Source organism: Terrapene carolina, unplaced genomic scaffold, assembly GCF_002925995.2.
Source record: "Terrapene carolina triunguis isolate 2854851 unplaced genomic scaffold, T_m_triunguis-2.0 Scaffold85, whole genome shotgun sequence".
Lineage (NCBI taxonomy): Eukaryota > Metazoa > Chordata > Testudines > Emydidae > Terrapene > Terrapene triunguis.
Window position 1 is genome coordinate 48,396,253 of NW_020664436.1, and position 25,592 is coordinate 48,421,844.

The window sequence follows — 25,592 nt, forward strand, 5'->3', positions numbered from 1 at the left end:
GAAGGAGCTGATGTATTTGGATACCCCTCACCTCAATTGACTTTTGCATAGCAGAAAAATACTTAGATTCTAGAAACAGAGGACTGGCTGCCAAAATATCTATATGAAGTATTTTTTGTTATGTGGTTCTGCTAAACTTTTCCCATCTTCTAGTTATAATGACTACTTAGAATCCTCTGTTTGTATGTTTAAAAAAAAATAGAATTTTTTACAATAAAAATTATGCTCTCATTATCTTCCATGGATAGGGGAAAATTTAAATAAAATCCTCTTCATCCTACAGTGATCAATCCATAGAGTGCACCAGCTTCTGGGATTCCTTGGTCAATAGATATGATTGTTTTTTTCATTTTTCTCTTTCTAAACCATGTAACTATTTGTGCTAGCCAAGTTTCAGTTTTGGAAAGAGAGAGGCTACTTATGGTTATAAGTTTCTTTGATGTTTTGCCTATGAAGAAGATTTCTGTGTTATGAAGCCACAACCACACCCAATTTAGAAGCTCTTCTGTGGAAACTGGTACAGCAACTCAGATTGCGGTGGCAGCTTCTTAGATGTGGGACTGTTGGCTGGAGAAGAATCATGTCTGAGTTAAAAAAAACAACACTAAAATAAATGAGATAGTAAGAAAATAAAACAGGGATAATAAGAGGATTCACATGAGTTTGTTGCTAAAGAAAGGATGATCACTCTCCAGACCTTATACTATGATTCTGTATGATCTCGCATCAGTTCAGTTCTATTGTTTTGTAGTAATGTCTTTTTGTTCTAATGCTCTATGGGAATTTTCAGAAAATTCTTCTGTAGACAGAAGATGCCATTTAAAAAAAAAATGTTTGGACTCTTTTGCCATACACTATATTTTGTTCCTCTTTTATAAACACAATCCAGAATTCTCCACTGTTAGCTTTGGTTTTGATGCTGATACAGTACACCAAGCATGCTGTCTTTTGTGCAGTTTCAATTCATGTCAGTATAGCAGTAGAGAGATGTGAATTGTTCCATGGAGCCACCTTGTGGCTCACCAGCTGATCATTATATCAGGGTACTCAAGGCTTAAAAACCGCTTTAGACACTGATTCCAGCAACATGACTTCAGTTATTCAGAGCACAGATGTTTATAAGCTTCTTGATCAGTGAGTAAAGTCAAATACCTTCATGTTGTGAAGGAATCCATAGTGCAATGTCTGAGATGATAAACACACCAGTCTTTATGCACTCAACAAGAGCTCACATACAGTCCTGTAGGAGAGGAGAGGCAAAGCCTTCTCCAAAGCCTGGTGTACACTTAAGTTTTGCCTGCATAGCTATGTCAGCTAGGAGTGTGAAAATTCACACCCCTAAATGGCATAGCTATGCCAGCAAAAGCCTCAGTGCAGATGTAGCCAAAGGAACTCTTTTTTGCCACTGATAGAGCTGTATCGGCAACTCTTTCTAGTCTAGACAAGGCCTGAGACTCCACATCTAGAATGCTCTCTCCCTCAGCATACACTAAAATGTAACAATTCTGCCCAATGAAGTCTCAATACTTTAAGTGTTTCTCTTGTGGTCAGTGATTGCTTAATTCATTTTTATGTTGGGAGGTGGATTACTGAGGAATTTTGGTTTTGTATCAATTCTGGAATTTATTAGGCTAAGTTGACTTTTTTTAATAAGGAATATTTCTTATTTTTGTTGGGTCACTCTGTAAAAGATTATTTTATTTTTTTATTTTGGTGCCAAGCAGTTCTATGTGATGATTTTGTTTTAAGATGATAATGGAATTTGGCTCCCTTTAAAATAAAGTTTATTATTTTTGTTGTTACAAAATCCTTCCTTGTTTACTTTCTTGTTGTTGATGTTTTTATAAAAACTTCAGATTTAATGAGCCTGGTTATACTTTCACACCAATGTAAATCAGAAGTAACTCAGTCGACTCACATGGAGTTGCGCTGATGTCAAACTGGTGTAAATAAGAGGAGAATGAAGCCCAATCTGTTCTAGTAATAAAACTCTTCAAACCTGCCCACTGATAGTGTGGAATGTATTAGCTCTGTAAATCCTGGACTGCAAACATGCTTAAAATCCCAGTTTGTCAGCAACGATGTATGATCCTGTGTATGAAAATGCGGCAGAGCTGAGTGTTTCTCCCTGCCTTCTCCCATTGTTGTGTTCAAACAAGGTATGAAATGCCTGTCTGTGCCAATCCGGACATTAATTTGTTACAAGGTTAGGGGACAGAGGGAAGGTGCCACATGTCTGCATGTGAAGATCCACAAGCCCAAGGCTGGATTTACTGTAGATGGAGAGCTTGGATTTTAATGTTGTTGCAGGCTTACTTTGGATTTGAAGTGTGTGTAGGACACAAACTAACAAAATATAAGAGTTCAAAACAAAATTATTCTTTGCAATTAGACTATAGTGGTCTTTAGAAGGACATATAGGCTGTTAATGTCTGTTAATTTGTTCCATTATATCTTTGGTTCCGGCTCTGAGAGCAATGGAGGACAGCCGCATAGCCTAGTAAATAGGTTACTGGACAGGGAGTCAGGAGACATGGGTTCTGTTTTCACCTCTGTAACTTACCTGCTGTCTGATTGGAGGCAAATAACTTCATCTCTGGCTCTTTTTCACCTGTCACCCTTTGTCTGCTTAGATTCTAAGCTCTTTGGGAGAGGGATTTCTGCTTACTATGTGTTTGGGTACAGTGCGTAACACAGTAGGGCCACAATTTTGGTTGGGACCTCAAGGCCCTATTCTGATAAAAAAAAAATTAAGTTTTCTATATGCATAATTGCTGCAAATAATAATATGGGACTCTGGGTTATGGTATTATAAGGCTTGTTATCTTTCCAGGCATTTTTATACTGTGCCTATCCAAGTAGATCAATGTGCCTTTACACAGTAGACAGTAACAGTTCTGAAGGACGGCAGGCTCGTGAGCTTTTGTGTCAGTTATAGCCAATGAATTTCCTACTTGCCTTCAAATGATTTTCATGGCTGGAGATCATCAGTCACACTGTGTGAGGTGGCTGCAGATAACAGGTTTGGAATTGTGTCTCAGTGATTTTCTCAGAGTCTGAGCAAGTCTGAGGGTAGGTCTTCACTACAGAGGGGGGTCGATTTAAGATACGCAAATTCAGCTACGCGAATAGCGTAGCTGAATTCGACGTATCGGAGCCGACTTACCCCGTTGTGAGGACGGCGGCAAAATCGACCTCTGCGGCTCCCCGTCGACGGCGCTTACTCCTACCTCCGCTGGTGGAGTAAGAGCGTCGATTCTGACGAGACGCGATAATTCGATCCCCGAGAGATCGATTTCTACCCGCCGATTCAGGCGGGTAGTGTAGACCTAGCCTGAGTGATATTCATTTTCGTTGACTGTATTATGTTCTCAGGCGGCGATCTGTTTACGTACGCATTGTGAAATATTGAGTCTACAAACAAGACAGTTTCAAGGAGCTTTTGATTTTATTTAATCTGAATGCCTTTGTGGCTGTCTGACAGTGATTTTGTTTAATACCTAGAGAGAGAGAGTGTTCAGGAAGCTCCTTGCTCTTGGACAAAGGTGTTTACTCACCATGATCAGTAAGTACCCCAGAGAGCAATACTTGCGAAACATGTTGGATAATGTCTAGCCAAATCATCTGAAGTGAAATTATAGGAAATGTAGGGATTAAAGTAGCATGTGAGTGATGCCAGAAACCACAGACCAACCAAAAACAGAGCAAGTCTGAGTTTTGTACTAAACTGAAACTTTTTCTCCTTGCAACAAATCTTTTAGTTTGTTGGCCTTAGGGAAAAGTCAGTGGCTTCAAGCCATTTGCATTTGCTTACTTAAGAACTTTTAGTGAGTTCTATGAAGAATGAACCAGAGTAGGTAGTGGGAGTTTTGAAGGTGTGTGAGTATCATAAAGTATACTGTGTTTTGTCTATAACTATAAATGTGGAACATATTTTTTTCCTTGAGCCTTTCCCTCGATCCCACTCAGCTTCCTCTGGGTTTCTAAGAACTACTCCCTCTTCTTTGATTCATGGATCTAGCCAGAGTGTAATTGTGTTAAGACAGTGAAAAACAAGGTCTTCAGTTTAACCCACTTAATCCTGAAACCTAAAAGCTCATTTGCATGTGTAACAGGTAGCAAGGAAGAAAAATTGTAGGATTGGAAACTAATATAATTGAATAGAAGTTAATGGAATTGTGCCCTTATTTTTCTTACACTGATTTATAAAAGCCATTTATCTTATAAGATACATTTCCCATTTAATGTATGTCAGATGGGAACATTTTCCATCTCCCTTGCCACATAGATGAGACATTTGTTTTGCACATGGTGCATCCTGTAATAATGATCGTCTCGTGCCTTTCCATTTTCACTTTGTAAATGAAGTATAAAACATGTACATGGCAATAACTGAATGTTGGACTGGTTATATTTTCCATGGAGCAAACCAGCAAATTAAAGGAAATTGAGAGGAAACAATCCAAAGGTACAAGATAAATTTTCCCCCTTAGAGTTGCTTCCTATTCCATTTGTACAGAAGGACAAAATTAATTGTGATGTGATGGCCGATGCTGAGTTTATAACATTTGTAATTAGGCTAGTTGCCACTAAAATATAAACAGGAACAATATAATGGTATTGACCTTATCACAATAAGTTAAAATATCTTCCTATTCCTGCAATGAAATATATTGGTGCGGGGATATAAAATTCTAAAATAAATGTCCCATCACTGCTTTTTCACAGTGGAATTGGGAACGTTTCTCAGCTTATCTTGACAGAGTCAATCACATCAGGGTAATGTCTTTTACAGTACTCTGTCAACTTGAGATGCAGCATCATGAGGTGAAGTCAGCATTGTTTAATATCTGACAAATTCTAAAAGTCTAATTGCTGGCAGAACATCAGATGGACAGGTAGGAGTTGCCCTTAAATTTCAGGATAGACAGCTATTCTTGATTCCCATTTTCTACTTCCCCATCTCTCCTATTTTTAAGAATTACAGTGCAGCGGAGCTGACTATGATTCCACAGTTCCTACAACAGATTTTATACAGTCTCTGGATATTATTTAGAGTGACTGTAGTAGTCATGACTGTATGTACACCTCTACCCCGATATAATGCGACCCGATATAACACGATTTCGGATATAACACGGTAAAGCAGCACTGGGGGGGGGGGCTGCGCACTCCGGCGGATCAAAGCAAGTTCGATATAACGCGGTTTCATCTATAATGCGGTAAGATTTTTTGGCTCCCGAGGACAGCGTTATATCGGGGTAGAGGTGTATTCTCTGTGTTTTCTTGTTGAATTGTCTGAAGCTGTATAGTGAATATAGCCATATTGCCAACTGCAAGTGTTCATAAACCATGAGTCGGCCCCCAACTCATGATATTGGCTTAAAAATCTGGAGATATTAAAAAAAGGTATAAATGTTGGGTTCTTTTTCTTTTCCCTTCTGGCATTTGGTCTTTTAGGGTGCACTTGGATCACATTTTCAATCTTTTTTCCTTAAACATCAGGGCTAGAAATTTACCTCTTCTTACATGAAATCTGAGATTCTCACATAATCCAATGCCTCCAGAAGTTGGGACTTCAAGAACACCAAATAAAATTGTGAGAGTTAGCAACATCAGAATAGCCTTTTCACTTGTTTACTTGAAGGAGTGGTGAAAGGCCTCAGTCTGTATGTGCACGTGTGCATTACCTCACAGGGTGATTTCAATTTAAATGCAGCCTATTAAATTATTTACAGAAGACAGTTGGCTAACTCATTGTACTGTATGGTTGGAGCCAAAGGTCACTTTAGTGTGCCTAGTTGATTCATACGGTAATCTGATACAGTACTTAGCTCTTTGCTTCCTAGCCAGTAAATTAAACCTTATCCTTTTATTATGAGTCAGAGTACCATAACTTTCGGAAAAGCCGAAGCTTTTCTTGTAATGGTTTCTGAAGGGTGTGTGTTTGCAGATTTTACAGGTGTGTTGGAGTGCATCCATGTTCTGAGGAAACCTTGGTGTGTTCTATTGTAGTGTAAATCCTAAAAAAAAATATAAAACAACCCCTAGACACTTGACAGCTAAAAATCATCTATTTTTGCAGCCATTTGTTTTGCATTAGCATTATTTAAATGATAAGGCAGTAACACCTACTAATACCATAGGTGGTTTCTTTTAAGATGCCATACTAGTACTCTCTCAGTGTGGATTATATTGTTTGATGGGTTATATTACATAGTATATCATGTGTTTTGGTGCATCTTCAATGGCTAGTTTTAAATTTGTACTCATTTCAGTGTTTTGTCAATCTGCAGTATCCCGAATAATCAGGAAATAGTGTCATGATGCCTGGACTTGGTATATTACCAACTTTTATTCCCTTTCTGCCTTTTTACCTGGCTCTGTCATCCTTTCTTTCCATCCCCCTCTGACTCATTCCCTCCTTTCAACAGGGTCAGTAAACAGAAACATCACTGTAATGCTTTCAGTCATGTCAGGCTTTTTGAAAAACTAAGTTGAGATGATTTAGTATTTTTACTTTTGGTAATGAAAAGAGAAGGTAGCAACAACCAGGGGTGAAAGGCATTCGAAAGCTGCAGTCACACACCAATGCTGTGTTGTTAGCCTGTTCAGTGCAAACCTCTTGCTAGTGTACAGTTTTTGTTTTCATACTTTGAACTCAGACTTTTTTTACATCACTTTGTTTATTGGCAAACCCTCTGGTCTATACATTGAATGTTTGTGCAATTATAGATATCAATAATTTATTCCCTCCTACCTGAGTCTGCAGAGTTGCACTTGAGTGTTCCTATTTGTGTGTGCAGAGTTCAGAAGTTTTCATTGCTGTTGAGCTCTTGGCTGTGGAAAGGAGGAGTTTGCTGCCTTTGTGGCCATGCCTGTAGGAGAGAGAGCCTATCATATTTCACTCTAATCCTAAGCGATAGCCACGCAGTCTGTTTTATTGTTAGGAGAATCGTCCTGGAGATCTCTCACTAGGCTTTTCGTTAAGGGAAAGCAGGACGGATGGACTTAGGAATCAGAGCGGCAGCACTGTTTTTACGAGGCAGAGACATAAGTACTCTAATTTATATCGTGCTCTGACAACTTGTTTGATCTGTGTCTGTTTTCCCACTGTATTGTTCCTGATGAGATAGAACAGACGACTAGATTGCAGGGTCACTCCTGGAAAATTACGTCAGGGAGAGGAGTGGGACTGCAGTTTTGGATGCTGAGTGGAGACTGAAGAAAGCATGCGCTTTGGTACTGTACTTCTACACAATCCTAATATGCTTTTCTGAAACTCCTGCAAGGTGCCACTTGCTGTTGTTTTTCTCCCTTTTGTTTTATTTGGCAGCTTACAAAGTGCTGTAGGCAAAGCAGCCTCAGGAGAATTGCACTGGCATGGTGACCCAGCTTCGTACTGCTGCTGGTTTAAATGCAGCAAGTGTTTTGACTGAATGAGTTGGAAGAAACCTGGACAGATCTTGTATTTCAAGATTAGCATTTCAACAACCAACGTGAGGGGGACAGGAGCAACTCCAGAAAGGGCTTCTCTGAAGTTGAGTACTATAGTTGGCTTTAAAGAAAATGAAAAAGGAATGCACCTCAAGGTCTTTCAGACTCAAACAAAATTCAGGTTCCCTCTCGCGTGCTGTGAGCTGGATACATTTCTCCTCCTTGTCTAGACAGACAAAAAGATTGTTTCGCAGTGATGGTGAGCTCTCGTCAATATGTAGGCAGGTAGAAGAGGACGATGAGAACTGGACCTACAGAACTCAACACAGAAAAGGTGACCCAGTTTTTGTCCACATTGAATTGTGTCCTTGCTTATGTACCATTTCTTCATTAGTTTTTTTTCCCCCTCCCTGTTGTCTCTTAAAGCTCCTTTTCTTTGACACTTGGGTTCTTATGACTAGTGATACCCACTGGTGCTGTTAAGTCTAGTCTCTTACTAGGGACGATCTCTCCCTTTGGGTCCGACCCTGCTATTTTTAGCGAACTTGCTTGATCAAAGCTAGCCTAACTATGCCTACATGTGCTGCAATTGCACTTCCCAGTTGCAGTGTAGACATACCCCAAGAGGAGTCAGTGTGACTCTCCCAATGCTGTGTTTGAATAAGCAGGGCAGAACTGTCCTGATCTTAGCATGATCTTGTAGCAATGTCCTTGGTGTGGTCACATCATTTCTATGGGAATTTATAGAAATCCAAGTGGAAAAAGCCATGAACTTCCTTGATTGGGAATGTAACATTTATTTCCATGGTGTGTTAAGTAGATTTTGTTTATGTATATTTACATTTCCATAGTACATGGGGGCAAGGCTTGTAACTGGGCCTCGATAGCGATGGCTGGTTTGACAGATGTTGAAAGGATCTTTTATTTTGCTACAGTAGCAGTGCCCAATTATGGCACCACGGTTTCTCTAACAGGCTGGTAGTGTTTTCCTGACACGCTCAGTATGTTAACAGGTGATAGTCGTGCTGGAAAATGTTAAGCATGTTTTGCAGACACACTCTCACAGGTGGCTCATAACCCCACTCGAATAAAGGGAGGTGGGAGTCCAAGAGAGAGAGAGTATGTGGGGTTTGAACTGAGCAGTCCACTGAGAAGAAGCCCAGGAATAGTCAAGCCTTGAGTGTTCCTTTTGTGAATAAATCTAAACCCCAGCAAGGAGTTAAATTTTGACTTGTGCAAACTGTTTGTAGCAGAATGTGGAAGCCACCTGCTCACACATGTATCTACTAACGACATAGCAGAGTGAATTTCAGAGCTCCCCATACTTCTGTTGACAGACTGAACTATTGTTGTCAGTGCATTTGTCATTGGCTGGTATACAGATAAGATTACTTGATAAACGGTTGAATCTCATTTCTCTGTTGCTGCTGGAGAATGGCCAACACTGATTTGTTAATGGAAAGCCTAAGGTGCCTTATTTAAGTTGTAAGGTGACTTCTGTAAGAGCAGGCAGGCACTTGAAGGACACTTGCACTTCAAAGTGAATTTTCCCTTTCTTTTTGGCAGCAGTAGTGTGTGTTCAACCAGAACCTTAGTCTGACTTACTCCAAGTCAGAAATAAATATGGTTTTAGTAAGTGGTTTGGATGTAACCTCCCCAGCAAGAACACTAAAAAGGGTGTATACAATTGTGCTGTGGTACCAAGAAGGCGGAACTGGATGTTGATTTGTTCTTTTGAAGGCTGCTGTATAACCATTTAAATACTGTAAAACTGCTTAGGAAGGATCTTCGTTTTGCAATTGGCTCCTAATTTTTATTTTTTAGTCGTTGACAAGTTTGTACCATACAGTGATGGCTGCTGTGCTCAAGTCAGTTCTATTACATTTTGGGATGTTATGTACTGTTGGTCACAAAATTCAGTGTACACTGTTCATTATTACAGTAACTCTCTTGCACCAGCTGGAAATTCTTTCACAAGTTTTCAGATGGCATGGCTGTGATGGGAAAGGAAAAGATGCTAGTGGATTAACGTAGTGTATTAATTTTGCTGGGAGCATTATTGTACACTTGATTTATTGAAAATAAAGAAGTCCATTGTACAGAGTACAGGGGGCGGGGAGGATTCCTTCTGAAATTGGTCAGCAAGCCATAAAAGCTTGCATCCTTTGTCATAAGGGAGATTACAGTATGTGGGTTTTGAGTGGGAAAGAGAGGAGAGGGATAGGTTATGCAGTGCTGACATGCCCTACAGCTTCTCCTACAGAGGGGGAAGGCTCAAATTTGGCTTAATAATTTGTAATATTAGTTTGCCTAATGGATATCTGTTCAGATCATAACTTGCTCTACACCATTTGGTCTGATTGGCAGTCTGCTGAGAAAAGGCCTAAAGATCGAAATTATATGCGGCTGCAGGTCAGGACTGAGGTGCATTTTGCCTGAGTCGGGGGTTAAGAGGAGTTTGTATTCTGTCTGCTACAAACATTCTACCCAGTGCTGTCAGTCACGCACACTCATGAGAGTAACCCACCACCATGGTATGAATATTGATGCCTGACTCTTGTGCCATTGTCTTGTTTATTGTTTTGAAAGATAAAAATATGATCAGATGCTCATGTTCTCAAACTATTGCGCTCCATTGGAGCAGCACGTTACATGTTGCCAACCTTTGTAGCAATAAAACTTAGGATGGGCATCAGTGTCTGTCTTAAGTGTCAGATTTCATGATCGTGGCACTAAGTTATAAGATGACTTCAGAGAAAAGCAAAATTGTAGATGAGAAAAAGGAGGGGCTTCAAATGCATAGTCTGACTCATTCTGCTAAGGATGTCCTGATTTTTAATTGAAATTGTATGTACATAAACAAAAAGCTTCAGTGCTGTCAGGATAATTCTTCACCCACCTCTCCTGCTTAGACAAAATGACCTTGCACATCAGTTCCTAAGACCTCCCTCCCCCTTCCTCTTTACCCAACTGTATACAAAGGAAGAAGTGTTAACGGTGAAAGGCCTGGTGTAAATGAGCAAAGGGTCTTTATTTAATCTCTCCTTCTGAGCTGTAACTCTTTCCCCTGTCTTTTAACCCTCTAGTCTTTTGCCATTTTATTGTGCTGCCCAGCTCTTGTTGCATTCCCATACCACTGCTAGATGACATACAAAAGGCAAAGTGTTGCTGACTCTCCACCAGCTAACTGGCCAGCTCCACTCATCTAGGAGCAGCAGTTCTGAAACTGCAATAATAGGAGACAGTGAGATTGCTAGGTTTACTTTTTTTGTTTCTATTTATTTATTTAAAATTACTTTACTAACTTGGGGGAAATCTTGATGTTCCTATTCAGGTAAACTCACTTACGTTGAAGTCAGTCGATCAAGGATTTAATTTATATCAAAAAGAAATTCTAATGATGATTCAATATTCAATATGAATAGCTGCACACAATGCTTTTGTATTTTGGTACATGTAGCACCAGTGTATCTCTGCTTTATCAGATGGGAAATCTGTTACTAAACTAAAAATGGTTAATGGAATACTTGCTTTGCTGTTCAAAATTGCTGTGCCTCACTGCAATTTGCCTTTTCCTCAGTAATTATCTCAAGGAGTTCTGACATCTCAGAACAAACTTTTATCACCATATTTCTCCTCATTTACAGGAATCTGAAATTTCATATTGATATTCATTATCTGAGTTTGTTTTAAGTGAGAGAGGAAATGGGAGTAGGTGAATGTGTCATATCCCCACTTCTCATCACTCCTAGATAAAAACAAAAGAAAAAATTGGCTTATATTCTTTATTATTATTTGTATAGCAGTGACATGTAGCTGCCCCAATCTTCCGCTCCTTCCACCATCATGGAGGATACATCAGAGAATGGAAGCAGAGACTTTTAGTCAATAATTGGATAGTGACTGATTCTTTCTGGATTTGATCCTGCAAGTATTGAACATTCTGCCTCATATCCAGTAAAGTACTTGACATGCTTAACTTTAAGCACATGAGCATTGAAGGCTTTTCAAGGGCTTAAGTACTTTGTTGGATTGGGGCCTGAGTGCTCAGCACCTACCAGGATCAAGTCCCTTTGTAAACGGTGTTGGAATTTTTACCCATCAGACATTGTACATTGTTTAAATAGTGGCAGGAAATTAAGATACCAGAATACACAGGTAATAAGTAGGGCTGTCAAGCGATTAAAAAATTAATTACGATTAATCATGTGATTATCACACTGTTAAACTACAATAGAATAGTATTTATTTAAATATTTTTGTATGTTTTGTACATTTTCAAACATATTGATTTCAATTACAACACAGAATACAACACAATGCTCACTTTATTGATTACAAATATTTATGCTGTAAACAACAAAAGAAATATTATTTTTCAGTTCACCTCATACAAGTACTGTAATGCAATCTCTTTATTATGAAAGTTGAACTTAGAAATGTAGAATTATGTACAGAAAAACCTGCATTCAAAAATAAAACAATGTAAAACTTCAGAACCTACAAGTCCTCTCAGTCCTACTTCTTGCTCAGCCAGTCGCTCAGACAAACAAATTTGTTTACATTTGCAGGAGATAATGCTGCATGCTTTTTGTTTATAATGTCACCTGAAAGTGAGAACAGGCATTTGCATGGCACTGTTGTAGCCGGCGTCGCAAGATATTTACGTGCCAGATGCGCTAAAGATGCATATGTCCCTTCATGCTTCAACCACCATTCCAGAGGACATGCATCCATGCTGATGATGGGTTCTGCTCGATAATGATCCAAAGCAGTGCAGACCAACGCATGTTCACTTTCATCATCTGAGTCAGATGCCACCAGCAGAAGGCTGATTTTCTTTTTTGGTGGTTCAGGTTCTGTAGTTTTCCAATCAGTGTGTTGTTCTTTTAAGACTTCTGAAAGCATGCTCCACACCGCGTCTCTCTCAGATTTTGGAAGGCACTTCAGATTCTTAAATCTTGGGTCGAGTGCTGTAGCTAGGGTGACCAGACAGGAAGTGTGAAAAATCGGGACAGGGAGTGGGGGGTAATAGGCGCCTATATAAGATGCAGCCCCAAATATTGGGACTGTCCCTATAAAATCGGGACATCTGGTCACCCTAGCTGTAGCCATCTTTGGAAATCTCACATTATTACCTTCTTTGCGTTTTGTCAAATCTGCAGTGCAAGTGTTCTTAAGACGAGCAACATGTGCTGGGTCATCATCCGAGACTGCTATAACATGAAATACATGGCAGAATGTGGGTAAAACAGAGCAGGAGATATACTATTCTCCCCCAACGAGTTCAGTCAAAATTTAATTAATGCATTATTTTTTTAACGAGCGTCACATGGAAGCATGTCCTCTGAAATGGTGGCTGAAGCATGGAGGGGTATACGAATGTTTAGCATATCTGGCAAGTAAATACCTTACAATGCTGGCTACAAAAGTGCCGTGCGAATGCCTGTTCTCAATTTTAGGTGACGTTGTAAATAAGCCGGCAGCATTATCTCATGTAAATGTAAACAAACTTGTTTGTCTTAGCGATTGACTGAATGAGAAGTAGGACTGAGTGGACTTGTAGGCTCTAAAGTTTTACATTGTTTTGTTTTTGAGTGCAGTTATGTAACAAAAAAAACCCCTACATTTGTAAGTTGCACTTTCACGATAGAGATTGCATTACGGTACTTGTATGAGGTGAATTGAAAAATACTATTTCTTTTGTTTATCATTTTTACAGTGCAAATATTTGTAATAATATAATATAACACTTTGTATTCTGTGTTGTAATAGAAATCAATATATTTGAAAATGTAGAAAAACATCCAAATATAGTTAATAAATTTCAGTTGGTATTCTGTTGTTTAACAATGCAATTAAAACTGATTAATCACGATTAATTTTTTTGAGTTAATCGCGTGAGTTAATTGTGATTAGTCAACAGCCCTAATAACAGCCCTAATAATAAGGTATATGCAAAAATCTGGTCAGAAAGCTAAAGTAGGCTAAGGGCTTGTATATACGGTGCATTAGTCTGCCTCAGATCTAGCATGCACTAGCATGTTGTGTCCATGTGTGGCCTGTGTGGACCCTACGGGCATACACTAAAAGTGCCTTAGTGTGTGTTAACATAGTACTGTTTGAAATGGAACTACATTAATGTGTACTAGGCAACTTTAAGTGTGTGCCAGCAGGGTCCACGTGGGCCAGGTAGTGCGCAACATGCTCGTATGTACTAGAATGATCACCCCTCTGGTGTGCACTAACACACCATGTATACAAGCCCTTAGTCACATAGTATCCTGCTCTCTTTATTTTTCACTCCCCACACAGTTCATGTTCCATTTTTCTCTTGTTTAGTTTTTCTTTATCAATTCTCATTACGTGCATTCCTGAAAACGGTTCAAGGGGAAAACTACAAGCAATCATGGCTAGAATCAATAAGAATTTAGTCAACACATTAAAGATTAACAGATTGAACTGGCATTGGTTTGTGGGGCCATGCATCAATATCATATCAGGTTTTCAAGAAATAAGTATTGATGCATCTCTACTAATGGGTGTAGATGATAACAAGATGCTGTGACCTCAGTCTGTGTGGGCTGGGGCAGATCATTTCATTTAAAGGTGAAAGCCATCCGGTTTTTACGAGCCATTTTGTCTGTTTTTTAATGTGATGGTACATGTTGGTGCAGTGACCCTGTTTTTGAAGGTTATGCTGGAAATTTCAGTATCTCTTGAGGGATTTGAAATGATGAGACTTAAAAAAAGCACATCTTGGCTGAGGACTATATTCGTTGTCCTTTGAGATCATCTGTCTAATCTGTTCTATTAGCGTTTTTTCTGTAGTACCCATCACCACACTCAGGGCCAGATTTAGGGGCAGGCAGCTCAGGCGACTGCCTGGAGTTCCAGGCTTGGGGTGCTCTGGACTTGGGGTGCTGTTTTCGTTGACATCCGTCACATTTTGCAGAGCTGAAGGACACTTTTTCTAACGTGTGGGATAGCTTTGAGGATTCTGCTGATGCAGCTGGTCACAGTCGTGATTGGTGAGCTCAGTTTTCGAAGCTCAGGCTCATTAAAACATATCTTCGATTGATGATGCCCGACAAGAGACTGACATCGCTTGCTATTTTATCGCTTGAAAATGCCATTGGCCAGTCTTTGGATCTCTCTGATGCTGTGCTTCAGTTCATGAGGGCAAAGGAGAGAAAAGCAACCTTTTGAACTGAAGGACTAGGGTTAACATTCTAAGGCTGTCACCTACTGTAATACTATTTAATACTGCTCCACCCAACGTTGGTGCACAGTTCAATTTTTTGATGTTAGTACATTTCAGTTATTCTTAAAATTAAAAGGTTTCTATAGCCTAGAAGAAACAATTTTTTTAAATTTGCTTATATATGGCATGAATAAATACAGATTTACAGATCCTAGTGTGCAAATTTATTCTTATATGATGGATAAATCATGCATGCAAATCGTGCATCAAAACCATGAAATGTGCTACAAATGCAATAAAAAAGAAGGTATTCAAACGTTTAACAAATGGGGGGGCGAGGGGGCGCCAAAGATGCTCCTTGCTTAGGGCGCCATTTTGTCTAGGGCCGGCCCTGACCACACTTCTGACCGCTGAACTGATAAATTAGGACATGATTTTCTTCCCTTAAATAATTCCTTGTCACTTAATCAAGTTCTTTTAGAATACCCAGGAAAGGTTTGAGTTTAAGATAAGCAATGAATAGTTTGGATGCTTCTCTGAATTTATGGATACCCCACGACAGAGCATTGCAATCCCACATCCCCAAACAATCCCTCTCAAACAAAAGTTGGTAGGCTGAGACCTGTAGTAGTCTATTTGTGTGAAGCCCATTGGCCTGCTACTGCCTGTTAATGTTAATGAAAGAGGACAGAGCTAGCTGTTTCTTCCTCTAGCATCTTCAGGGTGGTTTTGTCACTTTTTGGAGAGTTCCAGACTTCTTTCTTCTAGGTTCTGAGAGATTTAGGTCTTCTCCATTTTTGTTTTTCCTCAATGTCCACATCTGCCAGTCTCCCTCTGTGACCTCCATTACTCCATGTCTACATTCTCTCATCCCTCTTAGGTTTCCTACTTCCCTTGGGTGTTGCATACAATTAAATGGATTTTTAATCGAGAAAATTGCACCCTAGTCACAAGTTAACTCTTGCTGGAAGTTCAGAATGGGGCCAATAGCTTGCAAAATGCTTTTCAAACAATTTGTGTCATTACTGCTAGCCTTTATCCTGTTTGCTCCTCCATCTCAGTGGTTTAATTTTTTTTTTATTCTCTAAGGGAAGGTAGATAATAGTTTGTTTATGATTTGTGTTGGTGGTTTTAATGGGGAGGGTGGTTATTTCTTAGGTGTTGACTGTAAACAGCTAGGTTTCAAATGCTTTACAGAAGCTGGGGAACTGTCAAGGACATATTTGACCTTATATTCTACATTTAAATCATAGAATATCAGGGTTGGAAGGGACCTCAGGAGGTCATCTAGTTCAACCCCCTGCTCAAAGCAGGACCAAGCCCCTTTCTCTTTTCAATAAAACAAAACTGAGAAGCTATAATACAGATAATTTTGACCTCTGAACAAAGCTTAAAGGAGCAGCTGTAGCAAATAGAAAAATACTCTATTTTGTGACTATTCTCCAGGCCTTTGGGGTTGTGTTTGTGTATGTGTGTTTATTTATGTGGAAGTGCAATAGCAGCACTGTAATTAAGGTTGCATCCCACTTATGCATTTGGAACTTCTCAAAATCTCTTTGTAGCTAGGGTGACCAGATGGCAAGAATAAAATATATCGGGAGACATGGAGGACGGGGGGAGCCACAGGCTCACTGCCCCCATTGGAGCCATGGGGGAGTGGGGCGCATGGCCCCAGCTCCGGCCCCTGCCACGGGGGGACCTAGGGGGAGATGTCACCACTTCTGGGGAGCTGTGTGGAACCGGGTAGGGAGTCTACGAACCCCACACCAACTGGACGCCTGGCAACCTTACAAAAGCGGGACAAATGGCATCCTGATTGTACATAGGTCAGGGCGCGGGATTAAGAGTTAAATATCGGGACGTCTGGTCACCCTATTTGTAGCTTAGACCATTCCTCCTTTAATAAAAAAAAAAAAAGGCGATGGTGGAAAACACTGCTAGAGGTGTCTGAATTTTCAAAGGCACTGTGTGCAATAGGAAGTGTTCCCTCAGCATTGCTCCACATCTGCCCCTCATACCCTCTTCTCTCCTGCCCTGTCCCTTCCCATTTTCTTTCTATTTAGCTTATTCCCTTCTAATTATACCCACCTTCGGGGAGAAGGGAGGCGGGGAGAAAATAAATTGTGGAACTAACCTGATGTTTGCTGCCGTAACATTTGTTCACAGTGCTTGCATGTTATATCCCTATACCCCTGTGTGTCCGTCTTGACTATTTAGATCATAAATTCTTTGGGGTAGGAGCTATCGTTTTGTTCTGTGTTTGTACCTAGCACACTGGGGTCCTGGTCCATGACTGGGGCTCCTAGGTGCTACCATAATACAAATAATGAATAATAGTATATTAGCATTCAAAAATCACTCTTCTGGACTTTGGGCTGGCCGGCCTTAGCTTTTTTTCAGATCCCTGCTGAAAATAAATAACTGCACAGATTCCTACCGTACCAAATTTATTGCAACAGCAGATAGTGAATGACTTCATATGCAATACAAATGTCACATGCAATACAAATGTCACAACAGTTCTGTTGATTTTGCAGAAAGATAAAAGGCACTTTCAGCTTAAGGTGCTACACCAAGATTTGCTGGCAAACTTCTGGTGTTTTCCCAAAGCTTAAATTCTCCAACATGAAAGGGAGACTCCTACAGCCAGGGGTGCTGGAACAATGTGTACTGTGAGGGTGCTGAGAGCCATTGAACCAAACTGCAAACCCTGTATATAATGGAAACCACTTCAAGCCAGGGGGTGTGGCATCACCCCTAGTTCCAGTACCTATGCTTACAGCTCATGAATGGAGCTACCAGCTCTGAATCTGCGGTGTCTTCTGTGACAACAAGTCTCACCTTTCCCCTTGCCATGTTAGAAGGAAGGCAGACAGAGGAGGGGACTTCTCCCCTGAAGTTGTATAAGGAGCTGAACTAGCAGCCCTATTGCTCATGCACTTGTCCTTGCTGGTGAACCTCTTGTAGTTTGTTGTCAGGAACTGATGAGCCGCAGCTAGTAGTAAAGGGCAGAGGCAAGAGGGCATTACTGGGGTGGGAGGCATAAATGAGAGGAGAGCATATTAATGTGAGGACATTTTAGTGGGAGCCATTAATGGGCTGTCCCCCACCCTGCAACATCCCCATGTATCTTTACACTGTCTCACTTGGCCTCCCCCAAGCATCGAATGTGTGTCTCTCTGCTACTGGCAGTGCCACCTGAAAAACCACTCTTGGCTTCTCACTCAGAAAAGTGTTATTTTTAAGATGACTGTCCCTTTAAGGATGGATTCAAACAAAGTTCAAAAGGTGGAAATCACTGGCATTTTGCTGTGTAAAAGGCCAAGTCTTCAATAGAACTCTTAAAACTACAGTATGTGGAATGTTTGATTTCTGGCCAAAAATCTCAAAACTTGAAACATTTTTTATGCCAAAGCTTTTTTAAAATTGCAGAATGGAAACTACTTGTGGGCTCAGGCTGTGGTGCCATAATAACATAGATTGTGTGGATAATTATTGTGTATTGATATAAAATGTTAACTTGGAAATGCCACAACTCTACGTTAGGTTTATACTATTTCTCTGAGAATGTATATCGTTAGTGTTTTAAATTCCCATAAACTTGACAATTAATGACTCTTAGCATAAGTAGCAATATTAGTGCTGCTTTACTATATCATTACAAACTATAAAGTTAGTAATGCTTTTGCCATCTGTGATTGATTTAAATACTGATGGTATCAGGTAAGTTTTCTTTAACATTCCAAAGAGAACTTCATCACTCTGGGATTTCATTTTTAGAATACTTTCATACCTCAATATTTAACATTGTATCAACACTTTTTTCAGAAACTCATTTAGGGATTTACAAGTTATCCTTAATTTTTTTTTTTTTTTTTAACCAAAGGAGGAAACTTAGTTTTCAGTATCTCAGTTTGTAAATATCAGATTTTTTTTGTAAAGAAAGTCCAAATTAAATTTAAAAAGTTTAATTTATAAATTGTAGGTGTATTTCCTAGAAATGTTGATTCAATTTTTTTGTTGTTAGTTTATTAAAGGAAATATTGGCGTAATTAATCCATAATATAGATTAATGTTTTTAAGCCATTTTTATTTTTAATGAAAAATTCTCTAGTCACATTTTTTGTACATATGTGAACTGATTACTTTCAGCAATAAAATAAAAATAAGGCTGTTTAATACACAGACTGTGCTGTGCACTCTTAGAAGGAGCTGTTATGGCCTGTTGGAGCAATACTCTGACAGATTGCAATGTTTGTAGGAAAAAGCATTGTGCAAATAAGTGTTGAGGCATTTGTGTAAGTACATAAATACCCATTTATAAGAGCCTAAATAAGTATTTACCCAAGAGATTGGAATGTCTCCCAGGTAAATCCTACACTGTTCATAGAAGTCAGTCTTTTTTAAGTAAGAAAAATAAATTGGTATATCATAAACACTGTTATATTACAAAGCTAAACCTAATAGTAGAAAAAACCCTAGGAAGTTTAATGTGAAGTCTGATGCTATGTTCTGCCACACTCTGCCTTTTACAGATTGTCATTACTTGAGGACATATAGCTAAAACCAGATGCATTTCAAATGTTTATGCCACAATAGTTTCCCATGCTTATGCTATGTATTAATTTGACCCGTAATATGGTACTCTGAATGTTAACCCTGAATACCCTACAGTTGGTCAGTTCAGATATTTCATGTGTTTTTATATAAGACTAAGTAGTTCTCAAACTGGGCCAATCATTGTTGCTGTGTTCGGATATTTATTTTACGTAAGGCATGCAATATTTGTCACAGCGTTTGTGAACATTATACAGCAGAATGCATTTTTAAAATGCTAATAATATACAGTGTCAGTCACAGCTTTTCATGATGATAAAACAGCTGGAGTTATGCAAAGCCGCTAATTTTTATTGTGTGTGTGTGTGTGTGTGTGTGTGTGTGTGTGTGTGTGCAGATTGCTATAGTAACTTCTGCATTTTTGTAAGTAATCACCGTTTTTATGTATTGACAATTGTTTTGCCACTTCCACCAGTGAACACAGCTGTATATGGCAAAAATATAGAGGTCTGATTTTTCTGGACAATATAGTGAATTTGATCCACAAAAACAAATTATTTTTCCATAGACATTTTTGACGTATCACATATAAATTCAGTTTGGGATCATTTATCTGAACCCTCCAACTTAGCTTTGGAGGGTTGGATAACCTGGCCCTATATCCAAGCCATCCTTGTTGCTGATACTGCAAAACTATTGCCGGATATGCCTGTTTTTATCCTTTTTTTCCAGCACAAATAACTTCTCATGGCAAAACTATTTTTTGCCTTGCTCTTTTGTCCCCTAAAATTTAGGGAGAGAACAAAAAAAGTTTCACTCTTGAATTGTGATTGTATGTTTTGTTGAAAGTTATTCTCAGAAATGAATACTTCTCTTCAGCAGCATTAGTGATGACTCCTGTTCAAGCACTTCTTCCCAAGTCAGGGATATGGTGAAAGGAGAATGGAAATTTCTGCTAAAGGAAGTTTCCAAACAGGTGCTTTTATTTAAAGAAATACTGTCACTATTTCAGCATGTTCATTCACAATCTCTCTGCAGTCTCCTGGGGTCTGATGCTGCAAGATGCTTAGTGCCCTCATCTCCTACTTACTTAACTTTAATTTTTAACTTAAGTTTAGGTAGCTGAGCCCATCACAAAAGGCACTCAGTATCTTATAGAAGCAGGTCTTTGGAAGCAATTTTTGTGATGATGAGAAATTAGTGAAAGAATCTGCTACTATTGTATGAAGAGTTGAGAATCAAAGTGCTTGTCACATAAGTTCTGTGTGGTTTTTATTAGTTAACTCAGGTGTTTATTCATATATAGATATTTGTGAAGAAATATGAAATTTATATGACAAGCTGAAACTTTCTGATTAGTGTTTTCCAATGGAAAAAGCCACTTCTTTCTGTCTGGCTTTACAGTAATAGAGCGTCTGTTGATTTTGTTTCTCATATTTTAGCCACAGTTTAATGACATATCCTTCTTTGAAATGTACAGTAACAATTATATCTTTTACATTCCACTGTGATTCTGATTTATAAAGTACTTTTTGTGCCGTAGTTCTAGGAAGAGTTTACATGGATCTCTTTTTGGAAAAAGGAGACAGACTAAAAAAACACACACCCAACAAGTTGTGAATAGGAAGTGTCTAGATCAGGGGTGGGCAAACTTTTTGGCCTGAGGGCCACATCTGGGTATGGAAATTGTATGGCGGGCCATGAATGCTCACAAAATTGGGGGTTGGGGTGTGGGAGGGGATGAGGGCTCTGGCTGGGGGTGTGGCGTCTGAAGTGGGGTCAGAAATGAGGAGTTCAGGGTGCAGGAGGGGGCTCTGGGCTGGGGAAGGGGATTGGGGTGAGGGGGGGCTGAGGGCTCTGGCTGGGGGTGCAGACTCTGGGGTGGGGCTGGGGATGAGGGTTTGGGGGTGCAGGAGGGTGCTCTGGGGTGGAACTGAGGGGTTTGGAGGGCAGGAGAGTGATCAGGGCAGAGGGTTGGGGGGCAGGGTTACAGGCTCTGGCAGCGCTTACCTCAAGCAGCTCCCAGAAGCAGCGGCATGTCCCTCTCTGGCTCCTATGTGGAGCGGCCAGGCTGCGCTGCGCGTTGCCCCGTCCGCAGGCACTGCCCCTGCAGTTCCCATTGGCTGTGGTTCCTGGCCAACGGGCGCTGCAGGGGCCGCGCTTGGTCCATGGGCAGCATACGAAGCCCCCTGGCTGCCCCTATGCGTAGGAGCTGGAGGGGGGACATGCCACTGCTTCTGGGAGACGGGCAGAGCAATGGCATACGCGGAGTGGGGCCAACCCCCGACCCCGCTCCCTGGCTGGAGCGGGGCAAGCCCCGGACCCTGCTTTCTGGCGGGAGTTTGAGGGCCGGATTAAAACGTCTGAAGGGCCAGATGCGGCCTCAAGGCCATAGTTTGCCCACCCCTGGTCTAGATTCTTAAGTGCACACACAAAATGTTGTAAACAGAATTGTGGCTGTAGGTGGTGTTTGGATTGGCATGGTTCCAACAGCAGTGCTATTACTATCATTTGTTTGCTTTTTGTAATAATGAGAGAATGAACATAATACTGTGACTTCAATATAGGTTTTAATCCTTAAAAATAATTTTTAATTGCATTACTCATAGATAGCTTCTGAGGATAGAGTTTGCATCTTTTCCTTGTTCTCCAGATTTGTTCCTTTTCTCTGTTTCTTATTTTCACTTTTCTGGTCCTTAGATTGAAAATGCTGTTTCAGCAGAGGGACAGAGTCACTGTCTTTGACAGTCCTACTGCTAGCTAACTGTATTTTGTAAATGGTTATATGCGTTTCAGATAGGTATCATACTGAGTGTTTGTTTGCCCCAGTGCTGTATAGTCAGTCAGGTAGGCTCTGTTACAGCTTCCACCGGCTGATGAAGTAAAACAGAATTCTGTTTTTACACCAAAGTTTGCTGACCATCTGCAGTTGGTTAGGTTACTTGATTGAGTCTCCTGTAACTGAGAAGACGCCTGCCTTCATTGGAGGGCTTGTAGCCATAAGAACATAATAAGAACATAAGAAAGGCCGTACCGGGTCAGACCAAAGGTCCATCTAGCCCAGTATCCTGTCTACCGACAGTGGCCAATGCCAGGTGCCCCAGAGGGCGTGAACCTAACAGGCAATGATCAAGTGATCTCTCTCCTGCCATCCATCTCCACCCTCTGACAGACAGAGGCTAGGGACACTATTCCTTACCCGTCCTGGCTAATAGCCATTAATGGACTTAACCACCATGAATTTATCCAGTTCTCTTTTAAACTCTGTTATAGTCCTAGCCTTCACAACCTCCTCAGGTAAGGAGTTCCACAAGTTGACTGTGCGCTGCGTGAAGAAGAACTTCCTTTTATTTGTTTTAAACCTGCTGCCTATTAATTTCATTTGATGACCCCTAGTTCTTGTATTATGGGAATAAGTAAATAACTTTTCCTTATCCACTTTCTCCACATCACTCATGATTTTATATACCTCTATCATATCCCCCCTTAGTCAGGTATTCTGGCTGCACCACTGGGAGTGTGGATGAGCTCGAAGGGATAAATGTATTAGTTATGCAGACAAATGAAAATTAAGGTGAAGCTAAGGTTAAGAGTACATATTGGTAACCTAAGGATAAAGAACCTTACAAGAATGTTGTAATTAGTTCAGAGAAAACAACAGACTATCAAAAAGGATAGGAGCGTCGGTCAAACCATTTGTAAATTAAGGCCTATCAACTAAATTGGCTCTCTGCTTTCTGGTTTTTGCGACAGAATCTCAAAAAGCAGCAGCAACAACAACAAAAAACAAAAAAAAAAAACCAAAACAACCCACTGTAGAAGCCTTATTGAACTCTGGTGAACCCTTCTATTTTTAGGCTGCTCATAATTCAGGAATCCATGGCTCAATTCACTTGAATTGTGGTAGACCTAACCAACCAACTTGGAGGCTAATACATCCTTATGGTTTTTTTGAGGGAAAGGAACAAAATTGGAGTTCAAATGGGAACTCAGTTGTAACCTTAACTATGGAACGGTTACTGTTGCTGCAGGACAGAAAATCCCTTATGTATGACCCACTGTTCTGAAACATATTAACCCCCACCCAAAAAACCCCAAACAGAACAAAAACAAAAAATCCCCACGAACAAAACCTGACCCTTTGAAATATATAGAGTACATGCTTGTGGTATATAGCGGAGTTAAATTGTCAGCCTGGGCATAGTCTTTTGAAAACACAAGAAGATGGAATATTTTCTGTACCAGCAAAACTTAATTAGAATGTACTCTCAAATCTTCTCAATATTTCTCCTACATATGCACAGAGGCCTCCATTTTGGCACTTTACCTCTGTGGAGCAGATGGTTTCCTCAGGCACTGCTCTCCTGATCAGCCTGTAGCATATGAGAGGGAGCGAAGAGCCGTGAATTAAGTGTACTTGCCCGCACGCTCAAAATGATGTTGAGAACAAGAGGGCAGCTTATAGGGAAGATATTCAGAAGTTGCTGAGGCCAAACGCAGTAGCATGGTGGGAGGGAGAGCGAGTGAGGAAAGGGAGCTGTACTCTGAGAAATGGATCACTGACTTGTTGGATAAAATGGTCACAATTCTCCCAGTGCATGAACTGAAATCATGAGAAACACTGGTTCCCTGTAATAAGGGTGAGAGGAAGTACACCCCTCCGCCAATTCCCCGTACATGTTAAACCCCCATTTCCTGCACACACTATGTAGCATGTCCATTAGCCATGGTGCAAGGAGCTGTGCTTGCAAATTGGCAGGTCTGATTTAATTATTACTAATATAAACCTTGTTCCCCTGCTGGAAGACAACACAGCCAGTCTTGGTAATGTATTTTGCCTGATTAACTGCACCTGCTGACCATCCCCAGAGAAAAACAAAAGGTTGCACGCCCACTGATATAAACAGCAGATCATTTCTGGTATATCCCCGCAGACTTGTCTCTTCATATACACACCACCGCTCCTTCCCCTGCCTGTATGTTTGTTGTGTAAATTCTCTTATTTTCCTAGCCCTTTTGTTTTTATTTTGGACATTGTGCTAAAGGGTGGATAGGGAATGGTGGCTTTATTAGAGTTTTATGTTGTCTTTTGAGATCTGAAATGTGCTGGTACAGAGCTGTGGTTTCCACAGCCTTCTCTGTATTGTTTCCTTGTTTTCCCCTATTGTGGGAAATCAACTGAAGAATGGGGGTGGGGGTGGAGCTGAGAGAGTGCCTGAAATCCCAGAATAGCCAGTAATCTAGTGGTAAGGGATATTGGTTATCCAGGATCAAGTACCTGGTCTGTCTGATTTGACAAAGTGACTTGAATCTGGGTTTCCCACATCCTAGGTGAGTTCCCCAACCACCAGGCTATTGTGTCTCTGTCAGGGCACTCCCAGACTGCTGTAAGGGAACTGACTGCTGGATCCTGTTTCTTTTAAGCCTCTGTAGTCTGAACAGAGTCCAGGCTCTTCCCCTGTGTTGGAGTCCCTAGACTCCTCATAAGGTGCAGATCCTCTAGCACCCCCTCCTGAGAGCTTAGACTCCACAGTCCAGAACTACCTGCTCCCACTGATACCTCAGGTGCTCCCACACCTTAAACACAACCTCTCCCAGAGCTCTAGCTTTGGGTGCGTTCTGGGTCTACCGTTTAACTCTTTAAGGGCATGGGATAGGTGTAATTCATAGCACATGCAAACAGAGTTTGCACATGATCCTAACACCATTGCTCTTTACTTAGCATGAGAAATACACAGATCTGTATAAAATAATAAACCTACATGCATCCCTGCCTCAGTTTCCTCACAACTTCTGAACATTCTTTGGGCCAGGGTCAGAATCCTCTGCGGGACAAGGGGGTGGACAGGGTCCTTCTTTTGCAGTGCATGGCTTGTCTTCCCAAACATTGGCTTCTCTCTCCCCCAAGTCAGCTTGCTTTGACGTTGGTTGGTCCTGCAGCTAACCTGGCCCCTCTGCTATGAAACATGCCAGTCCCTTCCCCTCTCCTGCCCAGAACTTCCTGTGTGGCTCTGAGTTTTCCCCCTGACCCACCCAGCCTCAGTAGTTTTTAAAGGCTAGCATCAAAACCTTGGTGTTTTTGTCCTGCCTTTTTGGGTTTTCCACTTTCCAAACGGCAGCTCTTACAGACAAGCTGGAGAAAACTGGTGGTTCTGGCTTTAGCTGATAGGTGAATATATATTAAAATATATAAAATAAAAACTGAAAATGAAGGGATGGAGATATATATATATAATGTATTTTGGTGGATGGAAAGACGGGCAAAAAGTATTCAGTAGATTAATGCTTTGAATTCCGTTCATCAATGTGGTTTGCTGCAGAACTAAAACAGAACTCAAAACACAATGCAACCTCTGAGTTTAAGAAAATATCTCTCTAATCCCCAAATAAAACT

The 25,592-nt window shown here is 40.5% G+C and overlaps 1 protein-coding gene across 6 annotated transcripts in view; it reads left to right on the plus strand.

The window, feature by feature from the left end:
* The window catches only part of NHSL1 (NHS like 1), a 255,714-nt gene that overhangs the window by 90,742 nt on the left and 139,380 nt on the right, over positions 1 to 25,592 (plus strand). For 2 of the 6 annotated variants that reach the window (XM_029911031.1, XM_029911032.1), the window contains exon 1: positions 6,961 to 7,771. The exons of the other annotated variants lie outside the window; for them this stretch is intronic. In XM_029911031.1, the coding sequence (XP_029766891.1) occupies positions 7,570 to 7,771 (202 nt within the window). In that variant the 5' untranslated portion in view covers positions 6,961 to 7,569. Of the gene's footprint in view, positions 1 to 6,960; positions 7,772 to 25,592 lie in introns of those variants that run through there. 6 annotated transcript variants of the gene reach the window in all.